The sequence below is a fragment of the Anopheles merus genome, chromosome X, assembly GCF_017562075.2.
Source record: "Anopheles merus strain MAF chromosome X, AmerM5.1, whole genome shotgun sequence".
Lineage (NCBI taxonomy): Eukaryota > Metazoa > Arthropoda > Insecta > Diptera > Culicidae > Anopheles > Anopheles merus.
This window is the reverse complement of record NC_054081.1, coordinates 16,633,560-16,648,187: the sequence shown is the minus strand read 5'-3', so window position 1 is coordinate 16,648,187 and position 14,628 is coordinate 16,633,560. Positions and strand designations below refer to the sequence as shown.

Here is a 14,628-nt window from a genome sequence, read left to right as displayed (position 1 = left end):
TATGCTACGAAAAACATTATTTCAAAAGATTGTGAACAAACATCAAACCTTGCTGGTAAATCCGATTAATCTGGACACCAGGGAGAAGAAGAAGTACTCTATACAAACCATATAGTCATAATAAAGGGTAAATTTTTTTTTATACCATTCCGATGCCAGAGTTTGCAAACGGAACAATACTTCAAAAATAGATGAAAGCCTGAAAGCATGCGTGAAACACGTGTTCCAGTGTTTACATATAATACATATATATAACGATGATATATATGTATATCCACATGGAATTAAGCCTAGTAATACTACACATAATTCTATTCTATTTAGCGTAACGTCCTATGCTGACATGCTAGCCTATAGTTATGGGTGGGATATTTCAAGTGCCATTGAAAACAATATTTTCATTAATCCATCTAACAGGTATGTCGCGGATGAGCTGTGAATCTAAACTAAACTAGATATTGATATTTTCTATGCTAAGATGAGTCTGGGATGCATTCTGGAATCTGCTGAGAGTGTCGATGTTGACTAACAGCTGCATCGGCGACTCCCACCGTTGCTCCCGCGTGCGGGTATCTCATTACATGAGTGGTCACATAATTCTATGTAGGCTTTCGCGATTTATTTCACGCAGCCGGATATTCAGTCCTTGCTACGGGGGGATGGTTCTTATTCTAGGCTTGAACTCATGATCATTAAGTCGTACAAGTTGACCATTCAAAAACATAATCAAAATAGAAAGCTTTATCTTTATCATACATAAAATCCAGTTTTCAAAATAGGCTTAGTTATAGTTAGCTGGCCTAGATATGGCCGGCAATTAAATAGTATACAATACATCAGAATCTAAATAATGAAGCACAATCAAACACGAACGATAGAAGCGCTCGTTCTTAAAAGTCCAAGGCACTCTCTGGTCTACGAAGAAAAAGATATATCCGACTCAGTGTAAAAAACCGGCGTTGGATTCTCCGACGGAACAACACCACGGCCAGTAGCTTCATGCACCAACATCGTGACTACACCGCCGTGAGAACTGGAACAACTTCACAGCTGCATCCAACTGTAACGCAAATATAGAATAGGCAAACAATAAGGATAGTGATTATTCTTTATTTAGACTCCAACCAATTAGGAAGTAGTAATAATATTTGTAGAAACAAAAGAAATTTTACGACTTCTTGGGTGCCAAAAAGATTAACTGGTACTTACCGTTCAAAAGGCCTTACACAGTGCAGCAGAGCCAAAAACATACATACACTGATGCGTGGTTGATTAGTTTAATAAAATTAGTTTTCATTTATTTTCCATTGTAGTGTCAACATGTTTGAACGTTTGACAGCGCTTAGTTAAAATGTAAAAAAAGCCACAGACACAGTTGAAGCAAGTGAAGAAACTAGTTGAACGTATGTGATACGCAGCGAAAGCATTATGTTCAAAGTAATATCATCTCAGTACTACATATCGCTCTTCATCGTTCTTCTATCCCGTTCTCTTGATCTCAATAAATTGCGATATAAAAACCAAAACCAGGATACGATGGTTGCTTTCCATTTCTTGACCCCTTCGTTATCTCAACAATATTTCCAGCGTCACTATTTCCAGTTCCTGGTTTTCATCATCAATCAGGATTTATCCTTACTCGCAATATTCTTCACTTGTGTATCTTACAATTTAATTTCCTGTTCCACTTGATCCAGGTTTACAATGGGCAAGAAGCAGTACAATAAACGCTGAGAATGTGAAAGAATCGTGCCTCCCGAAGAAAAGACTCCCGTTTCAGAGAGGGGATCAACTAGGAGAACACGGTAGCTGTAACAAGGAAGCGTGTTTAAGGCATGTATTTAACGATAACGATGATTTCATCGAACAAACGCGTTTGACTCTTAATAAGTGGTTCTTCAAAAAAAAGTTTTATATATGCATACTAACATTAATTATGAGAGCATAATAAGGATAAACACGAAAAAACAAATATATATATATATATCATCTTTTTGTAAGAATAAATACACAAAAACACATTCCTCTCTTATCGACCAATCCTAACTTCTTTCGTCTCGCTTCTGTGTTTTACATAGTTTTACCTTTTGTTCATAGAACTCGCTCTCAAAGTTTTCATTTTTTTAAATTTTTTTGTTGTTGTTGCTAGGACTAGAGCGAATGAACAACCTAATTGATATCTTTATTAGAGGCGCTGCCCTGTCTCGCCATTGCCGACTAACCTGCGCTAGTACGTCCGACTCGCTATGTCATTCTTCGATCGAAATAAACATCTCTGTCCAGATTCACGAACTTGGACGCAAATGTAGATGCGTAGGGCAAAATTTAAGTAAAAGCGAAAACGAATCCAACTACCCTGCGATAAAACCTCTTTTAGAGAGTAAAATATGTGTTTTGTGTGATTATGTCAAGTAGCAATAAGAAACTTCTAACCGTGGATTCAGATGGAATCTTCACTCTTTTAATGGATCAGTGTGTGTCTATATGTGTGTCTGATTCGGTTTAACTTCGACGAACGGAAGCAAAAGAATCGACCTCTCTTCAGGGCCGCAACACAAAACAATTAGCTACGAAATGATGGGAAACGTTCGACATTTTCCCTTCCAAGCGAAAGATACGGGGTGCGGGAGTCTCCACTTCAGGTTTTTCTTTTCATTGCCACCCGCAGAATTCTCCCAGTGTATTAAAGGGGGTTGTGTTGGGCAAGTAGAAGGATGTAAATGTGCGCACATTTTGCGTGTTGTTGTTTTTTTAAGTAACGGAAAATTAAAAAAACAAATTCCGGAAATAAAACCCGAACAGCCTAATGCGGCAAAGCAAACGTTGTGAAACAAAAACAGTAAACAAAATAAACAGATTTAAATAAATAAGAGCAGGAGAAAAAAACAAAACCTTTAACAATCACAACCACTTTCCGTTTGACGCCCGTGTTGCCCGTGTCGCATTAGGTTGCGGTATTTTTTTAAGTAATATCTTTTTCATGTGCAATATGCTCCGCTCAATCAGCATCCTTTTAGTCTGAGAATGTGCTTGTGTGTGTTTGTATGTTCGCTTTAGATTTCGTTTTTGAAACGTCGATAAATGGACTGCACGTAAGTGAAGACACATTTCCAGTCAGGCTTTCGCATGGCAACCATATCATCCACATCCAGTAGGGGCGCGATCCCGGCTTTTTCACTGAAGGTAAGGAAAACGAGTACAGAGGTCAGTCAGTAAATCGGATAAAGGTTGGAGGAGCGTTCATTACTTACTCAGCCACTCGGAAGGCGAGGGTGAAATTATGGCGACGCTGCTGTGGTGTTAGTTTGCTAAAATCAAAAGCATCCGGCAGGAAATGGTGAATCAGCGCACAGAATGCCATTCCATCTGACCAGCTGGTGGAGAAGTTTTCTATTTTAACGTTCTGGGATGTCGAAGGTTCGTTGGCGATGGTCGGACGGCAGGAGGAAGGGCAAAATAAACACATGGAATAGAGTGTGAATGGTAAACAGTTAGAACACATTTTCAGGGGTAATGAGGCGAGTATCGGTGCGGCGCACAGTACCCGATATCAATCGCTCAACACTGGCTGGAAAAGGGAAAATGGGATTAGCGAATGGGGTGGCGATGGGAGTAGGTGCTTGGAATCGTTCGACTTTCACCGACATGCTGGTTGTTAGTAGTAGTAAGGTTGCAATAACATTAAACATTAAAAACTTAAACTAAAAAAAATATCCAAAACAAACACTTGTCTAAATTACGGTTCTACACCAACACATCCAGCTCTATCACCATTTGCAAACTAATTTAGCTGTTAGTATTAATGTACACAATTCACACCACCACACGAAATGTGCTGCTCACAATATGCACACACAAGAAGCAAGCGAGGATAATTGTTAAGCTCAGCGAAACGCGGTCAAGATTGGCTATCGATATGCTGCTGCAAATGGGTATCGCAGTCCAGTCATTAGCCCGCTAGCACGCACCGTGGTTCGAACTAGACCTATAACGGAAGGAGACTGACTTTTATCCGGTTACAACAATAAAGCAAGGCTGTGTAATAAGGGTCGGCGTGATCACGTCCATCCTTGGGTCAATACAAATAAGAAAAAAAAAATTGTGGAATAATTTGCGCACCAGAAATGTACCTGTATGCTGACCCAATTTGTTGTAGCGTGTTTTGACACACTGTTAAACAATGTCACAACTTTTATTTCCTCTAATGTGTGGGAAGACAAAAATGCGAAACTGTTCAATCAGAAAAATAAATATGAGTTTATTTCTACAGCATGTTTTTGCCTAAGTAATCATATACTTTATGGTACGTTCTCTTAGAAAATAGTATTATTTTTAAAGTTATAAGTGTCATATTTGTTGGCGCAATTTTTCAATACTTTTCATGCTCGAACTCAACGCCGAGGACTTAAAAGCTTTCAAGGGTGTTTTGCTGTCCCTTGGATGTACAAATCTTTACTTTTGCTGATTTATAAAATGGATTTCACGAAAATTAAAACAAAATCGCACTGCTTCCTATCCAACGTGTTAAATGTGTCCCGCTGGCTAAAATTTTATTGGTGTCCTGATGATGATGCCTTATCAATAGCACGCCACATGGTACGATCGGTGACAACTCCTTCCACAAAATTTAACCTTCCGAATGGTAGTATCAGGCTGCGCCGTACAACGGACGCTTGGAGTGTTGCATTTACCTGTCTGTGACTTGTGCAACTGTTTTGTGACCCTTTGCTCGCGAGATAAACATTTAAAATAAGCCATTTGCAAAGCATGTGACAGGGGAGTAAAGGGTGGTGTAGAGGGTCAAGAAAGTAACATAACAGAGGATAGTGAGAGTATACTTTCGCATTGCAATCTTTTCCACTCCAAATCGGTAGTGCGTATTTGGTGTAGTGGTGGGAGCTCGGAATCGGACCTACCCGATTCCGATTCCGTGTTCGGAATCAATTCCGGAGCCGATTCCGGAGTTGGTTTCGGAGCTGATTCCGGAGTCGAGTCCGGAGCCGATTCCGGATCCGACACCGGAAACAAATCCGGAGTTGACTCCGGAATCGATTCCAGGATCGGAATCGGCTCCGGAATCAGAACTTGACTCCAGAAATGGAATGGTTTGAATTGAAATAAGAAGTGTGGGAAGCGAAATAAGTCCGCGAATCTCCATGTGAATAGATCATTTACAAGTAAATTTTGATTCTTTGTCGCTATCAACACATAACATCATTGGACCCAAACGCCTATTCCTATGAAGATGCCCAAACCAACTCCGTTCCGAAGCCAATTCTGATTTCGGAGTCAATTCCGATTCCGGAGCCGAATTCCGGAACCAATTCCGTATCCAATTCCAATTCCGGAGCCGATTTCCGGACCTACTATCCGGAATTGATTCCAGAAAATTTAGGTGCTAGCCAGAATCGATTCCGACGAAATCTTCATTTTCTCCATCACTAATTTGGTGGTACCCTCTGTACATGCGATGGTGTGGTTGGAAAACGGTAGCGGGAAGAAAAAAGAAAGCAGACAACAGCAAACAACACAAACATTCACAAAGGCTACTGCCTAGCCATGCACTGTCGCCAGCTGAAATGTAATAATGCAGGCTGTGCGCTTCAATCCTTCAGCGGACAAGCCGGGACCAAAACAACATAAAAAACAAAACAAAATTACATCAAACAAAATAAATCAGTTACAGTAGTCAACTCGAACGCCACCTGGAAATCGTACGTCGGGTACGTCGCAAGGGGAAAAATAGGAGCCACACACGACAAAACAAACACCGAGGCACAAGTCCGGTCAAACAAGAGAAGAAGAAGCTTGGCAGGGGGCCAGGATAGGCAGCGGGCAAAACGGCAGAACGGGAATGGCTGGGGTCGGTCGGGATGGAGCATGGGAATATGGGAATGTGGGGGAGTAGAGAGCTAGCAAAAAAGGGTGCTGTACCTCGTATTCCTTCGTCTTCATCTGGCACCACTGCAACAGTTGATCCTTAACAGTTGCGGCGCGACGATTCAATGCGGGATCGGTAAACTTAAACATCGGACCACCCATCGCGCCGGACGGAGTCGTCGGAGTGGACGGTGTCTTAGGGGAGCTATAGACGGGGAGCGTGTGCGGCAAGAAGAAGAAGAATAAGAAGAAGAAAAAACGAAAACACCCAGCCAGACACGGTGTGTGTGTGTGTGTTTGTGTATGATCAGAGTGTCATAGACAACAAGAAAAACAAATGCCATGGTGTCCCCATGGCCTCATGTAGTAGAAAATGGGATAACCCGAAAGGGAATGGACGAGATTGGGTAACAAGCGGGTAAAGATGGGGGTTGTAAGAATCATATATATAGCCAAAAAATGGAAATGTTGGACTATAGGGAAATTTTGAAAACGGGAATTCGAAATCGACGCCGTTGGGCGTTCGAGGGCAAAAGACAGAGACGCTGTCTTAGCCTAGCATGGATCTAAAGAAGAACAACTATGGGGGGCATGGAAATACCAACAGCCATTGAGGATGTCGTGATGGAATGGCTTTTTCCTCTGCAATTGCATTCAGAAGATCTTCTTCCAAGCTAGATAGCCTGCGCGATAATGACACATCCTTAGCAGGTATCGAATACATGGAAAGAAATGTTTGCCCTGCTTGTTTGGGGTTTGATTGTTCAGTTTGATTTCGATTGATGGCGTTGATGAGATATTACATGAGTAAATGGGTATGGGAGGAGGTTAGAGATAAGTCTGCAATTGTTTTAGGGGAAAATTCACTCAGGATATGGTTATACGAAAAAAAACCCGGATTAATTACGAAGCTCTTTTGAGAAGTGTAATGTTTACGTGGTTAGGACTTACGATACTATCGCGCTACTCTACTATTTTCAGACTGCACTAAAGACACTTGTGGACTACTTTCTTAAATCATATCTTAGAGATTGTACGGCTTAACGTTCTACACTGCTCGGTCTACAACCGAGTACGTGTTTCAGGCTGCTATCCCAAGAATTACCCAACATGCCGTTAACGTGTGCGTCGGTTAGGATGGTACAGTTCTTTCTGTTCCCGAAGTTGTAAGACATTCGGCGTAAATTTTGTTAGTGCCATGGTCATAAAATGATTAGCGCAAATTTGTTTAATACTACCGACCATAGTTTTTTTTTAACGAGATGAGGAATGAAAGAATACGATTAGGATGTTACTACTATATGAGATTGTGTAAATGGGAGCTTTCTAGACTGTACGGGGATTCAATTGAAATCTGAGCACTGATAGAACGTTCGAAAAAAAAAATGTGAGTCAAACACCTTGGCATAGTACAGGGTTCCTCCGTTGGTCGGGTACGTTTGGCACACTTTCTGCACTCCTTGCGACGTGATGTCGCAGAGAATGTATAGAGGGAGTGAGCATGCCAACTGTATCAAATCAACAGTAAGAACCCTTTATCATCATGCTCAGCCTTCCACTGTATTCACTAGCCCTAACTGTCATTGTCATAAATAATCTTTTCCGCATGTGGGATGGAAGGTCATTAAAATAACAAAACATGTAGCGACGGCCTTTTCGGTAGCCGTTATTTTTCCGGGGTGTTAGCTGTTATCGTGCTAACTTACTTAGGAGGTGATTGCGATGAGAGCGAGTTTTGCTTGTCGAGCTGCCGGAACTTGGCGAAAGGTGACATCGGCTTGGGAGCACTCGAGGCAACGGTCTTGGTTGTAACTGCAACGAAACACGCTAGAGATCAGTACGACGGTACGGCCATACGTTGAACAATGCGGTCACATACCTGTAGTTCTGGTGGTAACGGCGGCAGAACCATCCTGCGATTCCATTTTCGTGTTAGCGATAGTGCGCGTGGTAGTTTGCTGCACTGCTTAGCGTAACGTTCGATGAGTTTAGGGGATGAAAAGAGAACGCATAGAGAAGAGTACGTAAGGAATTAAAGATCGATTACAGCAACGTGTCTATGGCTAGTCCGTAGCTAGCCCGTAGTTAGTATGCCTGCTAGTTTTCAAATCTGAGAAGGAAGGAGAACAATCATGGTAGGTACTACACAAGATCAAGCACATCCATTATCTCGCATCTTGCGTACACATACACTATACAACTGGGGAACATGTTTGGAATGCAGTAGCACTAAGTACAACGATGCACCTAATAAGCACAGCAAAACGTAACACTAGTTAGCGATACAGTAAAACAGCAGCTGGACGTGATCAGCTTTGTGCGAAACACCAGCACACCGGTACACGGAACATACAGCCCCAGCTTACAGGGTTTCTCAGCGGATCTTAATCGCTTTTGTACACCGTTTTGGGCATCTTACGGAGCAATATTCGCATCTCTGCCAACACCCAGAGCAGTATGACTTATTTTTAGCAACAAATCAGGAGAAAGTATGTCATCCTGTCATCGGAAGAGCAAAGAAACCCTGTAAAATGCCGTGCAACAGTGCCTAACGACAACCTGAAAGACCAACGGGCCTACACATTCTCACAGAGACTACTACAGCACACTAGGAACAAGCACGCGCAAACACACAGAATAGCAAACAGTCGAGGACAATACAGGCAGGAGATGAATGGAGGATGGATCGATGAGACAGCTTGCAACAGCCAACAAATGCCACACAATGCCAGCGCACAGCGAATGGAGATGGAGGATTTCATTTCAATGGTTGTTTTGTGCGGTTAGTAATGGAACAGATGAACGGAACCTGTACGGTGTGATAGCCGACCGATGGTCACTGCATAATTTCGAGAAGTTTGATAAAGAACTTTTTCTGTTTTATACATCTATCCAATGGGAACCAATCGGATTGGTTTGCGCCACAAGCTTGGTACGCTTGGAACGATCATCACACGTCCACGTCCTGCAGATACTGTTCCACAGGTTATGAAGGGACAAAGAGGGGAGCGCTTTTTCAGAAGCAGCGGATGTGGTGTACGAGACGAGCATATACCACATACACACAGGCCACAGTGTGCACAGGCCGTTGACGCCGGGACAAAAAATAACCATCCTTGCCAGGTGCGGTACACAAAAGCACGAGCCTTTCTTTCTGTTTGTTACACATCTATACAGCGTTACACGTTGCTCGGCGCCAGGTAGTACACGCAGCAGTACAAACACAGGGTGCAGTTATTAGAGTGTGGGTGATTCAGGCCACTTGGACTGCGCCGAGGACTCTGCTGGGGAGCCTCTTTGCCGAGTACCAATTAGCGGAGTGTGTTTAAAACGTCAACCCGATTTTTGGTGAATGAGCAACGGGTCAAAAAGATGGCGTGAAATAGAAAGGGAACAATAGTCAGAATGAATCATTAGAGAAAAATAATTAAAAAAAAAACAATAACAAAAAAAGGGTAAAACAAAACCACAAACACGCAAAGAAAGAAAGAAAAAACAAACGAAAATACGACAGAAAAAATGGCATCGAAAACTCACTGAGTGGAGGTGGGGGAAGAGGGTGTAATATTGCACTGGTATATGTGAAAGAGGACGAGCGAGCGAGAGAGATACGTAAGGTGCACGGTACATTCGTTCGAGGTGGAAGTAGTGATGTTGTTTCAATGTTGCGGTTGCGTGTTTTGTTGTTGTTGTGCAACGGTTGCTGCATCATCCTGCTGGAACTGCACGCACACATCTCGATGGCAAAGGTTGACTTAGCGAGACGACAGAACGATGGTCTTTGGAAGTTTTCCCAAACGTGCTTGGGGCTAGTTCGCGAGGTACTTAGTGGTGGCAGCAGGTCGCTATCTATCTCTATCACTATCTCTATATATCTCTCTGTTAAGGGATTCAAGACACGGGCGGTATCACGACTAGTGAGTTCAACAAATGCTCTAGCGTTCATTGAAACGTAGTAGACGAGGACCTTCGCAAATGGATCCAACGCGGAGCGTCCTACACCAGCGAGAGCTCCAAATGCTACCCAGACATTCGGTCGTGTCTGCTGCAATGTACGACTGTCACGTTCGGGGTTGTCGCGTTGCGTTCGGAACCACATCGTTCCTGTTCGATCTGATCCGATCCGATCCGATCCGAGTATCTTCTTAGAGAAGTATCCACTATATCACTACGCACAGCACGATGACGACGACGTTTGACAGCGTCTAAAGGGGTATGTCGTTGGCGTGCAACATGGTCGCATCGGCCAAACACGAGGCCACAGCCCTGGCATCTACACTTGGGTTTGTTTGTTCGTTCTAAAACTACTTGTTGACCGTGCGGCCTCCACATCGCCACACCAAAGGTCTCCTTACTAATACTCGCAGCGTGTGTGTGTGTTCTTCGTATGCGGAAGTGTTTGTGGAATGCTTAATCAGTGCCAGTGCCCGCAACAATAACAACATTAACACACACACGCACCCACACAAACACATTCGGTTTGTTCGCGTCCAATCTTCAACGCACTTGAGCCTCGTCAAGGCTTAAACGGCGAACGACTGGTTCATCAGCTCCTCGAACGCGTCCTCCACGTTGTTCTCGTCAAGCAGAGCCAAGCTGCCGAGCGGTATGTGGGGCATGGTGCGGCTTCTCAGTAGTCCACCGCCAATCGACTGATAGTGGACGGGCTCGTCTCGATAGCTCGGGTGCAGCGGTGGCGCCACGTGCGCCACGTACCCGGACCGCTGAACTGTCGGCTGGCCGCCGGTGTAGTAGCCAGCGCTGTGGCCCGCCGCGTACGAAACAGGCCGCACTGCGCTGGGCGGCGCCACCATGGCTGACTTGTCACGCATCACCAGGTTGTGGTTGGAGGTGGCGCGGGTCATCGCGTAGCCCGCCGCAGGGCCGGCCAGCGGCTGCCCGTTGAAGTACGCCTCGACCGTGCGCTGCTTCTCGGCGCTGATCGGGCGGGACTGCTGGTGCACCGGGACGGCCAGCGAGTGGCTCGACTTGGTACGTGCCAGCAGCTGGTCACCGCCGGCCGCGTTGACCCGTTGCACGTTGTTGTAGATCGCGTACGGCGAGACCGGCTGTACTGGCGTGGGGTGCGTGATTTCCAACTGCGGCGGTTGGCGCGCCGGCTGTTGCCGCGCCCGGGGCGGCGTTGGGCTTTTGTCCTTGATCTTTTTCAGCGACGACTGCAAGCTTTGGGCGATGAGCGAACCGCGGCCGGTCGGATCGTAGCCACCGTTCAGGTGGGTGGGTCGCTGGGCGGCCGTGTACGTCGCCTGCTGGCCCTGGGGTGCCTGCATCACCTTCGAGACGACGCGCATCTCCTGCGAATCGGTCGACTCCAGGTCGTCAAACTCCTCGTCCTCGTCCTCTTCCGCGTTGGCGGACGAGTGGGGCGATGAGTGCTGATCCGTTGCCGTGACAGAGAGGTAGTTGATTTGCTGCTGCTGCTGTTGCGCCGGCGGCTGGCTAGAGGGCGCTGCTGTCGGGCTAAACACGGAGTTGGTGCTGGTCAGCACGAGCGGCGCATTCTCCGGATTGGTCAGCGAGTCGCTACGGTTCAGCGTGAAGGTCGAGACGGACGCCGGCTGCGTGTAGTCGGTGTAGGTGAATGTGCCGTGCTGGCCCACCCCGGACACGTCCGGCAGGGAGGCCCGCTTCTCGTACGGCGCCTGGAAGTGCTGGTACGGGGCGGGCTTTTCCGCGTACTTGAGCGAGCCGTGGTAGGCGAGCGGTTGCTGCGCCGGCAGCGCCGGCTTGTTGTGCCCGAACGAGTTCGCGGTGAACTTGGTCGCCGCAATGCTGGCGACGCGGCTCCCGGCCGGCCCGGCCAGCTCGCTGGACCGCTTGCCGACCCAGGGTGCTGGCGGGGCTGGCTCGCCCGTGCTCGCCGCACCGTCCGGGCGCGGCTTGTAGTTGAGCACGTGGTGCGTGGGCGTGCGCTCGAGCTTCGGCAGCGGCACGTACGGCGTCTCCTGGTAGCCCTGGGCGGCAAGCGACCGCACCAGCCCTAGCTGCACGTGCATCGGCTCCGGCTTCACCTCGGGCGTCTCCTTGAACCCGGTCGCCACGATTTGCTTCACCAGCCCGGTGGCGGTGGCGGAGATGCGCGCCGGTATCGGCTTCACAATGTCCGGCTCGGCCTGGATCGGCTTGAACTCGAGGTTCGCCGGCGGCAGCTTGCGCGGGATCGGCTTGAACGCGGAGGCGGGCGCATGCGAGAACTGATTGACCGTGGTGCCGGCACTGGCAGCGACCGCCTTCGGCAGCACCAGCTTCCCTTCCACGATGGTGTTGCTGCTGGGCGATGGACCCGCACTGCCCGCCTGCCCAGCCACCGGAGGCCCTGCGTACTTGCCACCCAGCTGCGTGGGCACACTTGCCACCCTTGCCGTACCGGGCGGACCACCGGGCCTCGCGCCCGTCGTTTGGTTCGGCGTGACGGATTTGGCCTGCCGCCCACCGGCCCTCGGCGTCTCGTCGAACGAGCTGCTTTCCGCCTGCTTCCAGAAGCTCATCGCGGACGTTTTCGGCGCGGCACCGTACTTCGGCGGCAGCTCGCCCCGATCGCGCCGCTCCGCCTGCTCAAAGTTGCTCTTCAGGTGGTCGAACTTGTGCGTCCAGTTGTTCGAGCCGTGGCTTTCGCGCAGCGGCTTGCTCCAGACCTGGCGCGACTGTTGGTTTTGCTTCTGCAGAAACGCCATAAACTTGAGATCGTTCTCGGTGCGCGGCTTAAAGTCGGGCACGTCGACGGGCGGCACTGTCGCCGGTCCCAGCTTGCCCGCCGCCCGCTGGTGAGCTTGCTGCGACCGTGCCGGTTCCCGCGCCGGGTCGGCCCGACCATCCTCGCCGTCGTCGAGCTGGGCCGAGGGCAGCACCTTCGGCAGATCGATCGTGTTCGCCCGCTTCATGCGCAGCTTCTTGCTGGCGTACTTGTTCAGCGGGCGCCCGCTCGCATCGTCCTTGGGCGCGTCGGGCGTGCGGCACCCGTGCTGGAGGGGGTGGCGGCGCGCCACCGCTGGACTGCCGGTGGCCGGTTTCGTCTCGCGGCTCACTATTTTCTGCACCGTGTTGACCACGATCGAGCCCGGCCCACTCGTCGGCTCGGCCGGCGTGATTTTGTTGCGCAGCACCATCTGTTCCGCCGTCTTGCCCGCTTCGTCCTGCGGTTTGCGGGCGGCCCCCCGGCGCGCCACATCCTCGTCCGAGCTGGAGCCGTCGTTGAAGGAGTACTTCTTTACCAGCGCCCGCTGGGCGACGGTTTGCGTGGGTTTTTTGAACGGTAGTTCCACCTGTTGCTGCTGCTGCTGCTGCTGCTGCTTTGGAAGCCTTTCGGCCGGCTTGTGCTTGTGCAGATCGATCGGTTTGCTGCTCGGCGCATCGGGCCGATCACTCGCCGTCCCGTGTCCGCCCGCGGGCGGCAGATCCTGATCAACGCTTACCGATTGGCGGAGCAGCAGCTTCTCTTTGGCCGGCTTGGTGCGTCCCTGTGGCAGCACCAGCTTGTCGAGCGCCGTCTGCCCGTTCTGCATCTCTTTCGGCACGAACTGGCTGGGCCGCTTCATGGCGAAGGCGGTCGCTGGCGTGGCGGTGGCCTGGACCGGTGCCGCAGCAGCTGCCCCATCCACTGCCGACGGCACGTCTGGTACCGGCCGGCCCAGCACCGCACCGAGCGACTGCTGCTTCTGCAGGCTGTACGCCTTGTCCGGTGACGTCACGCACTGGTCCGCTTGGTGGCGGCTGTCCATCCTCACCATCTCCTCGATGAATCTTCTCGCGTCGGCAAGCTCCTCACGACTAACGCCCACCGTGTGCCGGCTGTTGCGGTTCGTCCGCCGCTTCGCGCTGAACCTTGAACTGCCGGCCCGGGCCCGGGCGGCTTGGCCCGCGTCCAACCCGGCAGTGCCGGCGTCGTGCGCGGTGCCATCGTGCGGCGCCGCTCGCGCTGCCTCCCACCGGCCGTCGAGCGCACCGGCGAGCCGCAGGTCGGCAATCTTGTCCGGCTGCTGCAGGTCCTGCTGCAGCCGGGCGATCAGGGCCAGCAGGGCGCGCCGCTGTTCCGCATCGATCTGCAGCACCTTCGGCGCCGGGCCGGCCGGGTCGGCCTGCAGGCTCTGCTGCAGCCGCTGCAATGCCGCTGCCACCTCGCCCAGTATTGTGGGCAGCCCGCTGTCCACCCCGTTGGTGGTGGCCGCCGGGGCCGCCTGCGCGGTACCGATGTCGTGCAGCCCGGCCGCTGCCAGCAGCCGCAAGTCTTCGCCTGACTCCGTGCCCGAATCCTCGACCGGTGGCACCTTCACACTAGCACTACCGTAACCATTGCTACTACTACTACTACTGCTACCACCAGCACCCTCGCTACCACCACTAACACCACTAGCGCCTACTACTGCGGCAGTACCCTTGTAGCCGAAGGCGGCCGCATTGTTCAGCAGCAGCCCCTGCAGCAAGGGCAGCAGCAGTGACTCACCCTGTGAAAGACCGTTGGCAGCAGCTGCCGTCGCTGCGGTTTGGCGGTCGGCCGCGCCCCCACTGCTAGCGCTAGCGGCCCCCATCGTCCCCGACGGTTGTTGCTGCTGCAGATGGCGCTCGCGCTGCAGATCGGCTGTCACGATGGCGACGATATCGGCGCACGCTGCATTGATGCGGAACGGATGCGGTGGGAGTATTGGGTGAGGATTGCGGTAGTGGAGTGGATGTGGAGGGGGGGGGGGGTAGGTGTTCGATTGTGAGTGGCAAATTCGAACGGTTGCACAT

At 50.0% G+C, this 14,628-nt stretch overlaps 1 protein-coding gene across 8 annotated transcripts in view; it reads right to left on the bottom strand.

The window, feature by feature from the left end:
• Positions 1-1,272: 1,272 nt before the first annotated feature.
• Positions 1,273-14,628, bottom strand: part of LOC121597475 (smoothelin-like) — a 54,491-nt gene continuing 41,135 nt past the window's right edge. For 4 of the 8 annotated variants that reach the window (XM_041923268.1, XM_041923284.1, XM_041923277.1 and 1 more), the window contains one exon: positions 9,488-14,506. In XM_041923268.1, the coding sequence (XP_041779202.1) occupies positions 10,404-14,506 (4,103 nt within the window). In that variant the 3' untranslated portion in view covers positions 9,488-10,403. Of the gene's footprint in view, positions 3,178-3,251; positions 3,404-5,934; positions 6,086-7,586; positions 7,693-7,759; positions 7,844-9,417; positions 14,507-14,628 lie in introns of those variants that run through there. The other 4 variants (XM_041923293.1, XM_041923317.1, XM_041923302.1 and 1 more) reach the window with 4 other exon arrangements.